This window comes from Rhinopithecus bieti, unplaced genomic scaffold (genome assembly GCF_001698545.2).
Source record: "Rhinopithecus bieti isolate Rb0 unplaced genomic scaffold, ASM169854v2 scaffold_15814, whole genome shotgun sequence".
NCBI lineage: Eukaryota > Metazoa > Chordata > Mammalia > Primates > Cercopithecidae > Rhinopithecus > Rhinopithecus bieti.
The window spans coordinates 249,460-270,546 of record NW_016808380.1 but is presented as its reverse complement, the minus strand read 5'-3'; the positions used below and the strand labels follow the sequence as shown (position 1 = coordinate 270,546).

Below are 21,087 nucleotides of genomic sequence, written 5' to 3'. Positions count from 1 at the left end.
TATATATTTAGGGTTAATTAATAAATATAGATAATGAAAGCCAAGTTTCTCACTGTAGGTGAAAGAAATTTGTCAAATAAGCAAAGGGAGAATGGAAATGAACCATGTGATGCTGGTTTGGATTCAGAATGCCTGAGTGTGAATGCATGTTACTTTAATAGATATCCAGATGGATAGATACAGAAAAAAATTTATATGTGTGTATGTGGATTTGTGTGTGTATATGTGTGTGTGTGTGTGTGTGTACTTCCTGGTTTCTTCCTCTGAGAAGGCCTAGAATCGTGGTACCAGAATAGTAATGACCACACCTGGAGTCCAGATCTTTGTTTCTGAACACAATTCCCCAATAAAGGGAATCAGTATTTTTTGGAAAAACAATTCCTTGGCTGGGGAAGAGAAAATACATCTTGAGTTCCAGAAAAAAAGAGATGTTCAAAGCAAACTAACTAAAAAAAAATGATAACAACAAGTCAAAAGGATGGAAGAGTCAACCTGAGAGAGTCCACAATGGCCAAAGCAGAAAGAATTTGAGTTGCAAAATAAATAACAATAATATTAGAAATCAATCCCCAAAATAAAATAAATATTCATGAGTTCACATAAATAAAGAATAAATAAATAAACGTGGGTGAAGGAACACTTCTTTTAAGAATTCCAACTAATAAATTTAGAAGGAAAAAATGAAATAGAATATCAGCAATAGAGCAGGAGAGTACTAACTGCTGCAGGCAAAATTCAGTCACAAATTCTAAAATTAGGAAGTAAAAGTTTAAGGGAAAACAGCATTGATGTATCATCTCAGTATATCTCCTGTAAAATATGTATCAATTATAAAGGGAAAGTAGTGATTTTACAGTGGAGAAACTTAACACCACCTTAACTATATGATCAAGGTTAACATCATCTGTAATAAGATATATTGACATCATGATCCCAGAATGTCACGCACCGAGAAGGACACATATTCTCCGTGGTACTTTTCCTCACAGTGTATAACCTCAATCTAATTATGAAAAAGCATCAGACAGGCCCAAATTTAGTACATTCTATGAAACACCTGGCAAGTACTCTTCAAAAGTGTTAAGGTCATGAAAGGCAGGGAAAGACTGAAGAACTGTAATGGATAAGGCGATATGACCAAAAAAAAAAAAAAAAAATGTGTAATCCTGCACTAGATCCTGGAATGAGGTAAGGATAATAGTGAAAACACTGATGATAAAATTAAAGTAAAATGTACAGTTGTCAATAATATTGTCCCTATGTCAATTTCCTGGTTTTGATATGCACTATGTTTATGTAAGATGTTACCATTAAAGAATGCTGAGTGAATGTTATTTAGGAATTCTTTGTGTTATTTTGAAACCCATCTGTATATCTTCTTTTCAAAATAATCCAAAAGAAAAAAATCTAGCACACTGAAAACAGTTGAAGGTGAGTGTTGGTACAGGTATTAACCCATCTAGCAGAGGCTTTACGGAAAACATGAGGGCTGATTTCAAAAATCTGAAGAGATACCATGGAGAAGAGAAATTAGATTTTATCTGTGTGGGCTTAATAGGTAGAATTAGAGCCAAGTTTAGAAATGAGCTGGAAACAGATTACAGTTCAATAAATATCTCTTTCACAGATGGAATGGGCCACCTCAGGAGATGGTTTTGCATAACTGAAGGTGAAGGAAGGGTGTGATGAACACTTATCAAGCAAATTCTAGAGAGCTCCTCCACCTTGTACCTCAAAAAAAGACCATCCTCATCCAACCATTATCGCCTGGGAGCTATTAGAAATTTAGAAATACAGAATCTCAGGCCTCACTTCAGATCTACGAAAAAATAACCCCTATTTTGCCAAAGTTTCTAGATGATTGTATCTGGTGATATCTCTTTGAATAAAGTATATTTAATTACTATTAATAAAATTAGGAAAAGGTTTAATTAATTTAAAACTAGATTCTGAAAATTATAGTCTCAAATGTTAATGCTAATGTAAAAAACTGGTGTCTTCTCTAAGTAATCTTTCATTTATCACATTATTCTTGTTATTATTCTTAAATTATTTTCTGCATTTGTGCCTTTTCCTCATATACATATTTCCATTTCTCAAGGAAAACTCTAAATTAATGATGCGTCATATACATAAATAGAACTAAAATTCTTTTTGGAACAGCAACTTCACAGGGATTTAATCTTGCTTTAAAATTATGTATGCAAATATGAAATATACATATAAAATTGCTATAGGAAGGCATGTCATACAAGAAAGAAACATAAATAACTTTCATATTTCCTAATAGTATTACAATTCCAGAAAATACCTCCTGTGTTTTTTAAGCCATAATTTTTCCATATAGGATAGAATGTCTTCTTTAAGTTCAATATTAAGTGGTTCTCTCCAAATTTTCAAATTAGTCTGCACTTCACATTCTTCCAATGAGTCTGTAAAAATAAACACAATGTGTATAATTAATACAAACAAGTTTACAAATTACCATATCTTCTCTCAACATGTAGAACTCATCATTTGTGAGGCATATATGCTTTAATATTTACCTATACAATCAATAGGTTAAGGTTTAAATAATGTAAAAGTATTAAATATTGGTAGTTTATTAAGTGACTGGATAGATAGTTTTCTTCAACAATCTCTTGAAGGGATCTTACGATTCAGAAGGTTTGTTAAAGCAACTCATTCTCTTAAATAAAAATTATAAATACAAACATTCATTGTAATTATATAAACACATACATAAAGGTATAACACACAGATGTATAAAGTATTATAGCCACTGAAAATAATACTTACACATTATGAGAAATGGGAAATAAATAATTCATAATGACATCTGGAGGAGACAATTTTCTTCACAAATTTATTTCTATGTGGTAATTTACTTCCAGATGTTTAGGATATTTCTGAAGCACTACTAAATTAAAATTACTATTCAGAGATATTTAAAACTGATGAAGATATCTGGGAAAGAAAGCAGTGTAAATCCAGGATCACTAGTCTCTCCACCCTCCCACATATCTATCCTGTCTCCAAACTGAACATCACAGGGGGAAAAAAATGTAGGAGAATCAAGGGAAATAGTAGAGATGGGAAAAACTTTTTTTTATAAACTAAGACTACAGGATGTCCCGGCCTCATACTGTAGACTTTAATGATTAACTTCCAGAAACAGCCACAGGCCAGCAATGGAAACAAATTAAAACAAAAATAAAGTAAGGAATTCCACTTCTATTCTTCCCAAAGAGTACAGCAGTGTTGAGGAAAGCAATTGGAAACAGTTTGGAAAAACACTGATTAGAATCCCTTGAACTGAAAGAGCACTTAAGGACATGAGCAAAATAGAGAGAAAAGAAATGCCTCCACTATTAGTCCCCTTTTTCATTTTGAAACAAGATTTCTTGACAGGAGAGCTAAAAGGGGAAAAAAGAAAAAATAATTCTTTGTTTTTTCTGTCTAGATGTTAGAGAAGATCTACTGTGTTTGAGATATAAACTCTAAACGTAGAAGGGTGATGGAGGAAGAGGAAGATAAAGCAGCTGGCCTCGTGATTCACTTTTCTCCCTTAACAATGGCACATTCCCGAGAAATAAAGATGGGAGATGACCTGAATTAATTTGTTTGTGAATAAGTTGATAACTAGACCTACAGGCAAATGAATTAATAATATTTGCTGGGAGTAGACTCTTTAGCTATATGGCGTATTTAACATATTAGCTCAAAAGGTAGTGACAAAAAATAGCCAATATTGGCTATTTCACAAATAATGGTAAAAAGCCAGCTATAATGATAATAATTTATTGTCAACCAAACTGGCTAAAGTCAAAGAACTAGAAAATGTGGGAAAATAGTCATGTCACACTCTACCAGTGAGAGTACAACCAACACAGTAATCTTTTTGGAGGACAGTTTGACAATATTCATTAAAATTTTATAAAACAAGTCACTGAGACAACATTTCTATATTTAGAAATTTATTTTAAGGTAACGCTGTAAGTGCACAAATAGCTAAGATGCCCATCATAGTATCTTTTATAACACTGGGAATTAGAAATAAAATATCCATCAATATATGTCTGATTAAATTATGCCATATAGAATACTCTACAAGAGTTACAAATGATTGTGTATATCTCTATTAGATGGCCAGTTGCCCATTACAGAATCTCAGTGAAAATGCAAGTTAACTAATAGTATTTAGTGTTACCTCAGTTTTTGTGTGAGCATGTGTGTGTACACAACTATGTTTATTGAAAAACATGTACCAAAATATTAACATGGATTATCTCTATATGATGAGACTGAGCTGTCTTCATTTTGTTCTTGGTAGCTTTCTGTTACAACCAAGTCTTTTAAAATAAGCATTCATTATTTTATCATATGGTTATTTCCATTATGGAGAACAAATTTTAAGAGTTGTACTTCTGATCTGGTGACTTTTCAATTCGGTACAGTATTATTTTAAATACTATGGCTTTCAAAGTAGACAACAGTAGACTAGTTATTCTATAGAATAATTACTACTTTTCAGGGTTGACAAGTAAAAAAACATGTGTGAAGTAGTAAGTATAAAGCACATAAAATAACACAGTCAATGAGAAATGAGGTGTGTACTGAGATATAAACTACTAAGAAGAGAGCATACAAATAATGTCTTGAAAATATCAATGAAATTGATGTGTAATAAGAAAAGTAGAAAAATACTTGAATAAAATTTATTTAAAAGTTCAATTATAATTAGAAGATGATGTGTGATCCTTTGAGATTAGAAATTACACGGTGTAATAAAAGAGTAATAATCAGCAGAGTTTCTCCGCTGGAAAATAATGAAATAAAAATAGTAAAATTGGCAAGTAAGATACATGATTGAAATTTATTATCTAACATTTTATATTAAATAAAAAGCAAATGGAAGACACTACAAGATTCTGAGTAATCAAAATAATAAATTGAATACTTTAACAACTTGTGGTTTTCCTCAAGACATACTGGGAAACTTAAAGATACTGTTCAGTCATCCAGATCATCAATGTCTAGAATGTAGGAGTGAAACTGTTTAAAAAAAATAAAAAACAAAAAGTAGTTCAAAAGAAACAAAACAATGAGAACACAAATCAATTCTCCCCTGAAGTTCATAGTGGTCCTTGAAATTGCATTTTAAGTTAAATATTCTTTAAAAAAAAAATTCTTCTTTATCTCACAGACTCTCCCATTTTATGTGTTACAATTACTGCTCAAAAAAAGTGATAGTTGTCCTGGCAAAAATTTCTACTAGAAGAAGAACTGAAAGAATCCAATTATCCATTCATCTGACAGTCTGAATTTACATAGAAAACAAATGCAAATCCCCCTAGTGCCCAATTCAGGGCCGATAAATATTAAACCACTCACCAATGATCACACGGTGATGTTACTTTGAGGAGTTACAGCAAACTGCTTTCCCAGTGTTTATAGATTTGGAACATCACATTTATATTCACAGAGAATGGAGGTAAATAAACTAAAGTCAGCTTCATTTTTAGACATTCGTGTTATAAAAATATCCATAACGGCCGGGCCCAGTGGCTGTCTGTAATCCCAGCACTTTTGGAGGCCTAGGCAGGTGGGTCAGGAGGTCAGGAGTTCGAGACCAGCCTGCCCAACATGGCAAAACCCCATCTCTACTAAAAATACAAAAATGCCGGCCATGGTGCCACACACCTGTAATCCCAGCTACTCAGAAGGCTGAAGCAGGAGAATTGTTTGAACCTGGAAGGTGGAGGTTGCAGTAAGCCAACATCACATCACTGCACTCCAGCCTGGGCAACAAAGTGAGACTCTGTCTCAAAAAGAAAGCCATACCTTTTCTGCTGCATGTAAACTCTGTTTCTTGTCATCATGATTTCTGGTTCTCCATTGACTTAACACTTCCTGAAAGGACTGTGCAGAAGCTTCTTCATTGAATGACCCTTCACACAACAGACTCTCTCTTGGTTTTGTACATTCTGCTCTTTTTGTCGTTGTAACTTCTACCTAATTAAAAGGACATATAGGCATGCTTTATTAAATTTTCTGCATTCACCCACAAAAATTATTTTAATAAAAAATTTCTGTTTTAAAATACAGGTAGAACTAATTATTAGTCATTACAAATCAGACTTTTTAAACTTAGAATATTTTTAAGCTGTGCTGATTTATATGCTTTACTCTGTTCTTTAAAACTCTATTGGCAATTATAAATGGTCTCCTCAGAAATTATGAAGATGAGAGCCTACAGAACTGATGACTTATCTTTATGCTGTTCACCAGTGTTCTCTCTGTAAAGGTGCAAGTGCCTTGTATCCATTCTCCCTATGTCCCCAATCTCCTACTCCCCACAACCTTCTCACATTAAAAAATAAAAAACCCAGGTTTTTTTTTTTTTTTTTTTTTTTTCATGTAAATTGGATCAGACATTCCCCTGCTCAAAACTCTCCGTTGATTCTCTATGAAACCCCAAGCTCCTACCAGGACCTATACTGCCCTACACAAACTTGTACTTCCTTGCCTTTTATTTTACCTCCTTCCGTTCTCCTTTCCTTCACCCTGCACCAGTTAGTCTCAAACTCTGGCAGTTCTGAGAACCCATCAAGCACATTTCCTCTTCAGGGCCTTGTACTAGCTATACCCAATGCCTGGAATGAACCTTCTCCATATCTTTACATAGCCAGTCCCTCATTTCATTGACTCAATGAAATGCTCAAACATCACCTACTCAGAAAGTTCTTCACTACCAATTCTAAAATTAATAGGCCCCCTTTCCACCATTTAATAATTCCTTAACTGTTTTATTTTTCTTCCCATTACTTACTCCCATGTGACTTTGTTCTATGTTTATTTACTGCCTGTCTTTACCCATTAGTATATAACGAAGTTGGGGATTTTGTCTTTTTTCTTAGTGCCAAGAGCAGTGCCTGGCACAAAGTAGGTGCTCATTAAAAGTTAGTGGAATGAATGAAGAAGTTCATCGATGCATGTAATACAATGCATGCTCCTCAGATTAATGATGGCTGTGGAGAGATGAATTCAGTACAAAATATAAATCCAGTCCGAGCACACAAGAAAATAAAGGTAGTATTTGGAAGCTATTCACTGAATCAAAGAGAATAGCCACATTAGGAAACCCAAGCAAAATAAAACCCACACCAGTGGCTGAATTATCAAATGTGGATTACCAACACTGATCAAATTGCTAAATATTCATGTGTATCTTTTAAGACATGAGAGTATAAATCTCTATATTCAGCCCACAATTGAAAAATAAACAGGCAGTGTGTTAGAGTACAATTCAGCATATTTTGCTAAAGATGTATATAAAAATTTTAAATATGAGCAAAAAGTATCTGAGGACCTGTCAGACACTAGACACTATGCTAACTGTTGGCCACAGAAACACAGGTTAGTAAGTCCACAGCAGAAAACAGTGTAAGAAGCAGGTAAAACTCAGGGGAAATGATGTCTGAATTGGATTTTGAAAGATAAAACAAGAATTCCATAAGCAAAAAGTGCCAAGGGCAGCATTCCAGAGAAAGGAAATGATACGTATGCTAGGACATGGGAGTCATACAGCATTGGTGGCATGGAACTACAAGCAGTTTGCATTGATACAGCAAAAAGTAAAGAATGAGAAAATATAAAGGGTAGAAAGGGAAGTGGGGGAAGAATATAAAGGGCTCTCCCTGCTGCATAGAGGAGCTTAAACCCACTGGACATGTAAGATCATTGTAAAGTCCCATGTACCAATGTGGCAAAGAGAGGGAAATTAGGAAATAGTGTGTCTAGCTGCAAGGAAACCAATCAAAATGGTACAGACATTTACCCACATTGACCAACATTCCAACATTACAAATGCATAATTTTTTATGTAGGAGTTTCAGGATTTTATCATACTGATATACCTATGCAAAACCACATTATTCAAAATTATACTTTATATTTTAGCATATACTAGCAAAAGATTGAAACAGCATAAATGCTGATCGGTGAAAGTTAGATTTTTAAGTCTTTTCACATCCAATAAATGGAGTACTTTACAGTCACTACATACAATGAGAAGGTTGTATATTGTACTTACATGGATATAAAAACTACATTGTTAAGTGAAAAAAAAGCATGTTTGCAGAGCAAACATATTAACATTTGTGTAAAAAATACATACATACAAAACCAGAAGGATTGCCTGACTCCTTCTTAGAAGGGAAGAGAATGAAATGCACTTTCCATTGATAATCTTTTTATAAAGAAAAAATTGCAGTATCTGAAAGAGCAATAAGGATAGAATAAATGACCAAACATTCAAGAGTTTTTAGCTGGTAGCCTATATGGGACATGGTAACTATTATGGACTGAATTGCATCTCCCTCCGCAAATTCATACGTTGAAGCCCAAACCCCCAATGTGACTACATTTTGAGATAGGGCCTATAAGGAGGTAATTGAGGTCAAATGAAATCATGAAGTTGAGGCCTTAATCTAATAGGACTGGGTATCCTGTTAAGAAGAGGCCGGGCGCGGTGGCTCAAGCCTGTAATCCCAGCACTTTGGGAGGCCGAGGCGGGCGGATCACGAGGTCAGGAGATCGAGACCATCCTGGCTAACACGGTGAAACCCCGTCTCTACTAAAAAAATACAAAAAACTAGCCGGGCGAGGTGGCGGGCGCCTGTAGTCCCCGCTACTCCGGAGGCTGAGGCAGGAGAATGGCGTAAACCCGGGAGGCGGAGCTCGCAGTGAGCTGAGATCCGGCCACTGCACTCCAGCCTGGGCGACAGAGCGAGACTCCGTCTCAAAAAAAAAAAAAAAAAAAAAAAAAAGAAGAGGGAGATAGTTGGACGTGGTGGTGTGCACTTGTGGTCCCAGCTACACAGGAGGCTGAGGTGGGAGGAACATTTGAGCATGGGAGGAGGTTGCAGTGAGCTGAATTCACACCGCTGCACTCTAGCCTGGGCAACAGAGCAAGACCCTGTCTCAAATAAATAAGTAAATACGAAGAGGCATCATATATCTCTTCTCTCTTTCTCTCTCTCTCTCGCTCTCTCTCCCTCTCTCTCTCTCTCTCCTCCCTCCCCCTTTCTCTCCTTTCTGTATGCATGTGCATACAGAAGAAAAGCCCTATAAGAACACAGCAAGAAGGCAGCCACCTACAAGCCAGGAGGTAAAGCCTCACCAGAAATCAATACTGCCAATATTGCCAGCACCTTTATCTGGGACTTCTAGACTACAGAACTGTAGAAAATAATTTTCTCTTGTTTAAACCGCTCAGTTGGAGGTATTTTGTTATGGCAGCCTGAGAAGACTAACACAGTAACCAACTGGATGTGCAGAGGAGGAAGTGAAAACACAATAGACAATAACTGCCTTTGTTGGCTTGGAAAGCTAGGTAGGGCGCCTTCAACAATAACATTGATAGGTTTTGGAAGAGGGGATAAATTTAGTTTGAAGATAGACTCTTAGTAGTATTTGTGAGAAGGTACTTATTGGTATCCAGTAAGCAATACGTCAGTGTGTCTATGTATATATGCTACACTAATGAACAAGCACTGAAAACTCAGTGACTTAATATAAAATTATTTCAATATGCAGCAATTTCAGCAGCTCTCCAGGGAAGCTTCCTTCCAAGCAATGAATCAGAGATGTCAGACATTTGCATCTTGGAGTTATGCCACTGGAATACCAGCTTCCACATAGCTGTGGCAGGGTAGAAAAAGCTGGAGGGTTGTACATTAGCTCTTAAACATTTCAGTTCAAAACTGTCATATATCACGTCCACTCAGAGTTCAATATGACCTTGCCCAATTCTAAAAGAAATTTGAAGATGCACATAGAAATTCAATGCTGTACGTTCGTTCCCCTCTAAGTACGTGATATCCCTGTAAGATGACGTGTTTTAATATTCCCACTTTCCAAAACAGAAAACAGAAGATCAAAAGAGCTAAGGAACTTGCCCAACGTTACAATGCTATAAGAAAAACAGCATCATTATTTTAAACCCAGGTTTCAGCTTATAAGAAGTAAGCTCTTTCGTGAACTGTACCTCTTTCCAAGGATGTGTCATTGGCTTTGTTCCATTAAAAAGGCCATAAGAGAGGCATCAGGCGTTGGTACCATTTGGTTCTTCTAGCCATTAAACTAAAAATCAGACTCCTGAGCCCTAACCCAGAGGTAAATATCTAAAAAAAAAAATCCGAATTTGGTGACAGACCCAGGAATGCAAGTTTTTAACAATCTCCAATTCTTACGATGCTTATTAAAGTTTGAGAAGCATCATTCTTCGGCACCCAGGAAGACTAAGTCTATGAAGGGGTTATCTCTTCATTGTGTACTCTGTCATCTATAACAGCGATTCCCAACAAGAACACTCACCAGGATCACTGAGGAGTTGTTGAACACACACACGCACGCGCACAGACACACACACACGTCTGAACCCCACTCACGGAGATGCTGAACTTAATCATATGTATTTCTTTAATGTTTCTCCAGTTGATTTTAATATACACTCCTGGATAAAATAATTGGATTAATGGTTTTTAAGTTAAGACAATGAGGGAGACAATGTATACAGCATACAGAGTCACCTATGAAGACAAGAAAAACATCTAGTGTGAAGATTAATAAATAACACAGAGGAGGCTATACTATCACTTTCCAGTAAGGCTAGTTACTTAACCTCTCTCTCATCTGTTAAATTGGGGTAATAGCACAAACCTTACATGGTTATTGTGATTATTGGATAAGGCAAGTAAAGCATTAATACAATGCCTAGCATAAGGTGTTCAATAAAAGTTAGCTACTGATTTATTTTTGATAGGATAAATTAGATGAAAAGGCAGGCAGGAAGAAGAAACTTTTAAAGCCACAGTCTCTGCATAATGGTTAAACGCAGGAACTTTGGAGTCAGAAGGTCTGAACTGAAATCTAAGTTCCATTATCAATTCTACCTTTGGCAATTTATAAAAACTATTCCTTGCCACTATTCTCTCATTTGAAAAAGTGGAATAATTAAGAAAAGACAAAAGGAGATAATGTGTAAAATATTTAGGGCAGTGTCTGGTCTTCAATACATTATTGTTATAATTAGGAGGCAGTGATTCTTCACAAAACATCCTTGACAGGTCTATTAGAAAGTGAAATCCACACAAATACGCTGACACTCCTGAAAAATTCAAGCACACTTCCTCTGCTGAAAATAGGTCCTACTAGCATAGAACACATTTTCTTTTACGTCTATGAGCGTGGGTTTGGAACACAACAGATTTAACTTCAACCCAGACTTGGTCAACACATAACAAGCAGCATGACTTCAGCTAAGTTACAGTTTTTGAACTGCAGGGGAAAAGTGACTGGCATCTAAAAGAATGAGGATTATAACACAGATCAAAATTTGAAATTCATTTCTTGCTAAAGAATCAATATGCCTATTATAAATATATAGGCATGAGTTGATAAAAGCTTATCTAGCACATTGTCAGATCAGTAGTCAATCTAAATAACTGCCAGAATTTGGTACAAATCTAGTTTTAAATAACTGTGCAATTGCCTGTCACTTAAAACTCTTGGCAAGGTTTTATATTTTTAGCTCCTCTGAATGAAGTCCTGACTAATATAAAATTGTTAGATTGCATTGTGGTTTGCTAAAAAATGTTTTCCGCAAATACTCATCCAATTCCTGACATAGATGAAAATGTCCAGAAAGACATATGGTCAAAATATCATTCATCAAAAAGACTAGTATTTAGTGGAATCAAAACAATCTTCTTGAAAACATTTTTATAGTCAAGATGTATTTGGTTAATAAGGAACAAATCTATATGAAATAATAATGTGATGAAATTATCAGCAAAATTCTGTAGCTTAACTTAAGTACATGAATGGCATTTGCCATAATTACACATATCCGAAAATGTCTACTATATTTTCCTCAATTTACCTCAGAGCTGCTCCTCTGGAGAAATAAAGATTTGGGTTTATGCTGAATTTTACTGGTTTCCTTTGTAGAATTATTCTCCTCTCTGGGTTCATCTGGATTAACATCCTTTATAAACTGATGGGCAACATCCAATACACTGAATGCTATTTGAGATTTTGCCTATTAAAAAAGTAACAAAATATAATTAAAGAGCCTCATACGTTAAACTAAATAATATATATACATTAACTCATATTTGTGTTATTCTATGACTCCCAGAATTAAATAAATTCAATTTAATCTTTAAAAAGGAAAATTGGCATTTGTATCAACCAGTATAACAGTGACAGCTGCCATCTACTGAGGGAACTAGTTCGGGCTCATACAATTCAAACCATCTTAAAAACAATATATCACTTAACCATCAAGGCAATTCTAAAGCATAACTATTTTTATCTGTTTTAGGAATTAAGAAAACTGTTTTGGGAATTAAGCTCAGGCCGGGCGTGGTGGCTGTCTCCTGTAATCCCAGCACTTTGGGAGGCTGAGATGGGTGGATCATTTGGAGGTCAGGAGTTCCAGGACAGCCCGGCCAACACGGTGAAACCACATCTCTACTAAAAACATAGTAATTAGCCAGGCATGCTGGCGTGTGCCTGTAGTCTCTGCTTCTTAGGAGGCTGAGACAGGAGAATCGCTTGAACCCGGGAGGCAGAGGTTGCAGTGAGCTGAGATCACGCCACTGCGCTCCAGCCTTGGCAACAGAATGACACTCCAACTCCAAAAAAAAAAAAAAAAAGGAAGGAAGGAAGAGAAGGAAGAGAAAGAAAGAAAGAAAAAAAGAAAGAAAGAAAGAGAGAGAAAGAAGAAAGAAAGAAAGAAAGAAAGAAAGAAAGAAAGAAAGAAAGAAAGAAAGAAAGAAAGAAAGAAAGAAAGAGAGAAGAGAAGAGAGAGAGAGAGAGAGAGAGAAGGAAAGAAAGAAAGAATAAACTAAATCTCAGAGAGTTTAAATAACATGCCCTTGGTCACAGTGGTGAGTGGGTGGCAGAAGTAGGAAGTGACCTCAGGTGTATATAAGACTTATAAACTTTCCACTATGCACACCCCTAATAAACAGATGTAATATTTTGTGCACATCATAACTAAAGAACTAAATATAGTTAATCTAGTAGGAGAATGAATAAGCAGTAATGAGTACTCCTTGATGATAAAATGTCTTTAGAAAGCATTCACTATCCAAAAGGACACATCAGGAAGCACTTCTCTCTGTAGTTCCTTAATAAACTCCAAGTTATTTCTCATTTTGTGCCTTGTTCATGAGGTTCACTTACTAGGAAGGCTATCTCTCCTCTACCATCATCTTTACCTGGCAGGCTTTTGCTTCTCCTTCTGTATTCACGCCATTACTCCTACAAGTCTAGGAACCCTTCCCTGTACACCGCCCCACCCCACCAACTGTACACGGTATTTACCCTGTTTACCCTCTTCATACCCTGCATAGATCTCTACCAGCCCTAACTATATTGATTTCACATTTCATCATACCACATAAGCTCACAAAAGGAAAAAGCATATATATTTTAATGATTTTATAGCCACTACAGTTCCTGGAAAAATAGCATATGGTAAAATAAGGTGTCAGGGAGGGAGAAGAGCTACAGAATTGAAATAAGTAATATAGAAAAGGGATTTAAAGAAAAACTTTCCACGTGCTGTCAGAGTGACTGACAAAGAACTGGCAAATTTGGGGAAGGCCCCATTCTCTGAAGGGTTTTCTATCAGAAACTACCAGAGTCTGCCTAGGGACTGCAGAATTTAGGATCCCATCTGCGTTTGAATTAAACTCCAAGGTGAAGATTCAAAATCGTCAGATGCTCTATGAGAACTTGGCATGAGGAAGACAGGAAGTAGCTCTTATTTCTTAGCAAATATCCTCCAAACAAGAAAAAATTAGCAGGGATCAGATATAATTATTTTGTAATCTGCCATGAAAATGCTCCTATTTTTAAATTTTCATCTAGTTGCCAGTTTAGATAGCTAACATTACATAACTTTTTTTTTTGAAACTTTTTCAGTTACGACCTTTTGTAAATCTATTAAGATTCATTGCAGTCTGATTCTGGAATATATCAGTGAACATCAAATTAACTAGTGTTATTTCATAGTGAATTCATAAAATATCTATGAAAAATGACGAACATGACCTATGCATATTTATTTCTGTCTGTATGCAAACCTGAGGAATCTGCTCCAAATTTTCCCAATGATTCTCAGAAAACCTTTATAGGCCTACATAGTACTTTTATTTTTAAAAGAAATTCAAGCCAATGGTAATGCTTCACTCTTTCAGAAACATCTGTAGTTTTACCAACATTTTTAAAACAGAATAATCCAACCTAAGCCTGATTTAAAATGTCCTAGAATAAAGCTCTGTACATTTCAGAGGCAGTTAGTTACATGTTTGGTTTTCATTTTATGTTTTTAAAATATCAAAAGCTGTAGGATTAATTTTATATAGAATTATCATTCAAATATATGTTTAAATAACACAAAACAAAGATTATTTCTGTTCTAAAATGAATCCTGCTATCAATATTACAATAATTGTTATAACATTTTAAGTAGCATATTAAGAGAATCAGAAACAGTGAAAAAACCCACATTTTTTATGCTAAAAAATAAGATAGACATCACAGGTAACTGATAAAATAGAATTCTATATCTGAATATCTTAAAGTTCTGCTAATTTAGTATATAACTGAAATCAATACAAAGCAAATAAATGGAAACGTTCTTTTCTAGAACATCATACACTTAAACATTACTTTTCTCCATTGTAAGGCTGTGTATATATGCCTTACCTTTCTTAATCTTAGAACAATCATACAAGGAAAGAGAGCAGATATTATGATCCCATTACATAGACAAGGAATTTCAAGTTCTGAAAGCTTAGGCCAAAGTCCAACAGTTACAAAATGTCATAACTTGAAATAGTGTCAAATTATCTATTCTGGCTTAATTAAGCTTTTTCCTACTAGATTTATGTTAGTCTTTGTGATACAGAAAATGTGTTTTACCTTTGATTTCCTGAAACTGAAAATATTAAATTTTGTCTCTAACAGATTTGAACATTGTTCCTTGCTTTAAAAATTCACAAAACTCTAATTCTGTATTCAATTGCATATGCAAGGATTAAGGGATTTAGTTTTGTTTGTTTCTTTGTTTTAACTTATTTTGCCTGTTTATTTTTATATTTGATAAAGTATATAGAAATAAATCATAGTCATACCATATAAAAAATTTAAGAAATGGAGATTCCTCCTATTTTCAAGCATATTTGTCTGCTGAAAATAGGTCCCACTAACATAGAGTACACTTTATTTTATATCTATGAGCATGGGTTTGTGGGTTTGGAACTCAACAGACTTAATTTCAACCCAGACTTGGTCACCACATAACAAGCTGTGTGACTTTGGCTAAGTCACAGTTTTTGAACTACAGGGAAAAGGTGAGAGGTATCTAAAAGAATGAGGATTAGAACACAGATTAAAATTTGAAGTTCATTTATTGCTAAAGAATGAATATAACTATAGTTTAACTATATTGACATGAGCTGATAAAAGCTTATCTAGGCTGGGCACAGTAGCTCATGCCTGTAATCCCAACTCTTTGTGAGGCCGAGGTGGGAGGATCACTTGAGGTTAGGAGTTCAAGACCAGCCTGGCTAAAATGGTGAAACCCCCATCTCTACTAAAAATACAAAAAATTAGCTGAACATGGTGCTACATGCCTGTAGTGTCATCTATTCGGGAGGCTGAGGCAGGAGAGTTGCTTGAACTGGGGAGGCGGAGGTTGCAGTGAGCCGAGATTGTGCCACCGCACTCCATCCTGGGTGACAGAGTGAGACTCCATCTCAGAAAAAAAGCGTTTATCTAGGACATTGTCAGACTCAGATCAGGAGTCAATCTAAATACCTGCCAGAATTTGATACAAATCTGGATTATAGCAAAATACTACTCCCCAGAGTGACTACTGTTAACAGATTTTATCCTATAACCTTTGTCTTTTCTTAAATGGACATATCCTGTAACCTTTGTCTTTTCTTAAAAGAACATATCTAAATTTACAACAGAAAACACACTACCTTTCACATAATAACATAACAATAATCATTTTGAGTAACAACCAATGAATAAGAATATGAAGGTTATTTTAGAAAATATTTATCATAGATAACTATGCATATTGAGTATCATAACACTGTACCATATATTAATAAAATATTTTCAAATATTAAAACTCGACCTACAGATAGTTTCTTTCCATTTTCTAAGTATAAAAATTTAAATGTGAAGTACTAATAGGTAACAATAGGAGGAGGAAGAAACTGAAAATGTATAAAATTACCTGTGCAACTGCTCTACATGCTAAAAATGTTTTAAAATCAAACCAAAACAGCCTTCAAGGCACAGAGTAAATCATATATCTCACTATAGGATAGAAGCTAAACTAGAGCCAAAAGATGTGATTTACTGCTAGCATTTCCAGATTCCCCCACATCCTTCACTACACTGTATGATGGTAGGATTTCATCTGGTAACTGTTCTAAATTCTCACCTAAACTTTTTTCCCACCAGAATGATATTATCTTTCAAATTACACTCTAGAAGAATTCATCACTCTGACAATGTATCATTAATCAAAGTAAAGAGGGTTGATATTTTATAGCATTTTGGAATGGATGGCACCTTGTGGAAGTTAAAGTCCAAGAATAAAAGTTTTAGTTTAGTTAGAAAAATGATATACTTTATGGTAGAGTCAGTGCTTCAAAACTCTATCTACCATCATCATCCAAAACTCTGGCTGTACAGCAATAAAGATTAATAATCAATAATCATGTTGATATAGCCATGTCTCCTTAAGTGATCCAGAAGTTCCAGATCAAAAAAAAAAGAAAAAAAAAAAAAAGTTCACACACCATTTAAGCCTATATTACTTTACAAGTTTGAGGGGGAAAAGAGTGAGGATGTCTCCTTTCCTATTGTTAACTTGCATTGATTTTCCAGTGACAAAATTTTAGAAGAGATTTATTGTAACCACAGTCTTGAATTAGAAACTGAAAACTCTAAACTCTGCAGAAGAGTTCTGTTATTTCATTTGAGTTTGTTAGACAAAGTGATATACAGGTAGAGACAGAGACACACATATAGACACAGAGAGAAAAAAATGTGTTATAGCAGCACTCAAGTAACATAAACTCATTGGTTGCAGTGATTGTTCAATATGATTGGAACTTGGAAGGCTTTATTTACAAAATCATTTCAGGATGATCAAGTTATGGACTAATGGGAATTTTGAAATTGTTATATATGTTATATAAACCTTTTTTTGGCCTGGCTTTTGAGAAAACACTTCCTTTTCATATCAAGAATATTTTCCCAAGCACAATTTGTTCTGATTTCTTTGACGTGAATTACCTTATATGCAGTTGGCAAATAGGGCAATGATGTCAGTATAACTCCAGAGTGTTATTGATTCTTAAGGGTTTTTTCCCAACTTATTATTGTTTTGAAGCAATCAGGGGCAAGCTTTCTTACAACTAAAGCCAAAATCTTAACAATATATGAAAACTGTTAAGAAAAAAACCCGAAAAATATATAAAAGTGCCTCCCTTTAGAGTAAGATCTGACTCTTTTAGGGACTTCAACAATCCTGCATTTAACTAAGTTAAGCCATCTAGAAAAACTATGCGCACAAAGAAGCTGTAAAGACACCTCTAACTTTGAAGCATCAGATAAATAAAGGAGGCCGTATCTTGATTTAGATTCTTCATTTTGGTAAAAATAATCTCTCTTAGAAGTGAATTACTACTAAGAACTACAACACAAGAAAGGAAGAACAAACCCTCAAGAAGTATGCCTTAGTGTTTTAACTAGGATTTGTTAACTGCTTTTGTTTGGGTTTTGGTTACAAAGCACCATAGGATTTGAGTGGCCTTCTCCTAGCCCTAATCTTCCCTCAAGCCCTGTTAATTACGTGGGCGATTTTCCAAATGAGAAATATTTGTTTTGTTTTGTTTTGTTTTGTTTTGTTTCTATTTTAAGTTCCGGGATACATGTGCAGAATGTGCAGGTTTGTTACATAGGTGTATGTGTGCCATGGTGGTTTGCTGCACCTATCAATCCATTATCTAGGTTTTAAGCCCTGCATGCATTAGGTATTTGTCCTAATGTTCTTCCTCCCCCTGCCTCTCACGCGTCAAAAGGCTCTGGTGGGTGTTGTTTCCCTCTCCGTGTCCACGTATTCTCATTGTTCAACTCCCACTTACGAGTGAGAGTTGATTGGTTTTCTGTTCCTGTGTTAGTTTGCTGAGAATGATGGCTTCCGACTTCATCCATCAGGAATCATATATCGTGTTGTGGCAGCAACACATGTATACTAAAAAATTATGCTTTAATTTGTAGTAAAACAACTTTGTTATTAGAAGTCATCAAAACATTTGCTAAGGTTTATTTATCCAAAGAAACCTGTACAGAATATTTTGCCAGGATATTTCTATTTACACATTACATGGAATACATTGCACTATGAGTATGAGGATCCTATGATCTAAAATCAATAATAACAAAATAGACTAAATCCGAGAAGTTGGGAGCTATAAAGAAATTACTACACCAAGTAGATAAATTACTCATATTATCATAGACCTAACTACACCAAGCAGGTACTAGCTACACCAAGCAAATAAATTCCTCAAAGTATCATGGACCTATGGCAGGATGCAATAAACCCATCAAATTTCCACTTAGTAAAATATCTTTGCAAAATAAAAGTAATTTTCTTATAAAATACATAATTTTGAACATCTTAATCCGTTAAACAAGAATGAAAAGATGAACATTATCTCTCAAATTTTACATTATTAAAATATGCTTTCTATTCTTAAAGCAAACTAGTACTTTGCTTTTCTTATGGTTCCATCTTTATAGATAGTTTTAGACCAAATTTATTGCCTAAAAATAGGCTTTATCATAGTCAAGTCTGAGTTCTCTCTGAAAATTGAAGGAAGCTATCCCTAAATGATTGGATCAAAGTTTTCATCTACTGCTAGAACCAAAAGAAAGTGTTGGGGGTGCGGGGCAGTAAATTTCAGGCCAACTGGAAAACGTAGAGAAGCAAAAGGAAGAAATGTGTATATAGACGACAACTGGAAAAGAAAAACAGGATTTGAGGAAAAGCCCCCATCTAAACACACAGAGAAACAAGAGGAAAATAAATATTTACTAGATGAAATAAAATTGCAATGGAAGAACAGCAGAATCATGTTCTTAAATCCAGTTCTGCTCATCATATTTCTAAAAACAGATATGGTATTTGCATGAGTAGTGGTACAGAAATATCAAGGGTATAAAAAACTACTTATTGCAAGCTAGACAGAAATCAAATCCTGCAAATGTGAAATTCATGTAGCTGAAATTTATTGCTTATTCCAACATCATGTAAGTATTACTTTAAGTAGTACTTAAAAGACTCTTAGATTAACCTTTCCTCTAAAGGTCTGATTTCTATCTGGTTTTATTAATTAAAGATTTATGTATTATTACTCCTCCCTGACCCACAGAGTGGCAAAAAAAAAAAAAAAAAAAAAAAAAAAAAAAAAAAAAAAAAAAAAAACAAGGACCTGGACACATGCTCCTGTTTATGAATGCACCTTATTATTTAAAAGATAGATTAAATAAAACTGGACTCAATATCTAGTACTTCATAAAATAACACGAAATCTGGATTCAATCTGGACTCTATTTAGTACTTTATAAAATAACACAAAAACAATGAAATAAAACATATCTAATCCAGTTAAAATATTTTAAAATAAGACAACATACAAATGTAATAGCTGAAAAAGTAACATATTGTCAAAATAGTTTAAAGCACCTGGTCTCAGGAAACATAACAATATTGGATTTTGGTTTAAATAACTGTACCTTTCAATTTTTATTACATTACAAAATTCTACTTAGAAAGCAATCTCAAAAGTGAGACAGAATAGCAACAAGAAAATAACATAAGAAACTCACACCTGTAATTTTGCTTTCTATTTGCAGTTTTGATGCCATATAATTATGCACTATATTAATTATCTTAGAAAGTACTGGCAATTGTTTTCAATTAATATTACAAGTATATTGCATCCAGATGAGTTAACTGCTTTCAGCAATTATTCATATTTGAGCTACATAAGGAAGAAATTGTATATGCAATGAAATGAATAACATTTTTAGGTATGACAGAATAAAATTACTAAAAAATAGCAATAACTGATTTGAAATATTTGGTTTTTAAATACAGTATTGCTATTATATCACAATTAGATAATTAGTATCCCATAAAGACCAATGAACATAACGTATATTATAGCAAGCAAAATTACTGTAAAATTTGTCGGATTCCATGAAAAAAATCATGAGCTTATTTGAACTACATAAGGAAGAAATTTCATATTCAATGAAATGAATAACATTTTTAGGTATAGCAGAATAAACTTGCTAACAAGTAGCAATCAATAATTTGTTATATTTGGTTTTTAAATATAATATTGCTGTTATATGACAATTAGATAACTGGTATCCCATAAAGACCAATGAACATAACATATAGCCAATAAACTACTGTAAAAATTTGTCAGGTTCCATGAAAAAAAATCATGCGATAACATAGGTAGCACCTGCCAATTATAAAAGCCCCTCAAATATTCTGCATCAATATGATTGACTAAAGGTTCAGACAGTGGGTTAGACTAGTGATCTTTATGGTCCCCTCCAAAATTGAGAGTCTATTATCCTCTATGTGTGAATAAATTGGAAGACTGTATTTTTATTTTTATATATACTCTGATACATTGAGCTCTAAAACTTTTACTGCATGGGTTTTTTAAATACAAAAGCCTATACATATCCAAAATATGTATAACTATAATGCTTTTAAAAACACCCCCACATGCATACATCTGTATTATTAACTATAGGTACTATGTTGTACAACAGGTACCTAGAACTCATTTATATTGCTAACTTTAACCTTGTACCCATTGAACAATATCTATTTCCCCTATCCACTAACTACCACTATTCTAATTTCTGCTTCTATAAATTTGACTGTTT

General features: G+C 34.4%; 1 protein-coding gene across 1 annotated transcript in view; it reads right to left on the bottom strand.

The window, feature by feature from the left end:
* Window positions 1-21,087, bottom strand: part of ZBBX (zinc finger B-box domain containing) — a 148,934-nt gene that overhangs the window by 84,111 nt on the left and 43,736 nt on the right. Inside the window, exons 8-10 of the mRNA XM_017886716.1 lie at window positions 11,948-12,106; window positions 5,846-6,015; window positions 2,312-2,434 (exon numbers count right to left, since the gene is read on the bottom strand). Coding sequence (XP_017742205.1) covers window positions 2,312-2,434; window positions 5,846-6,015; window positions 11,948-12,106 — 452 coding nt within the window. The remainder of the gene's footprint in view (window positions 1-2,311; window positions 2,435-5,845; window positions 6,016-11,947; window positions 12,107-21,087) is intronic.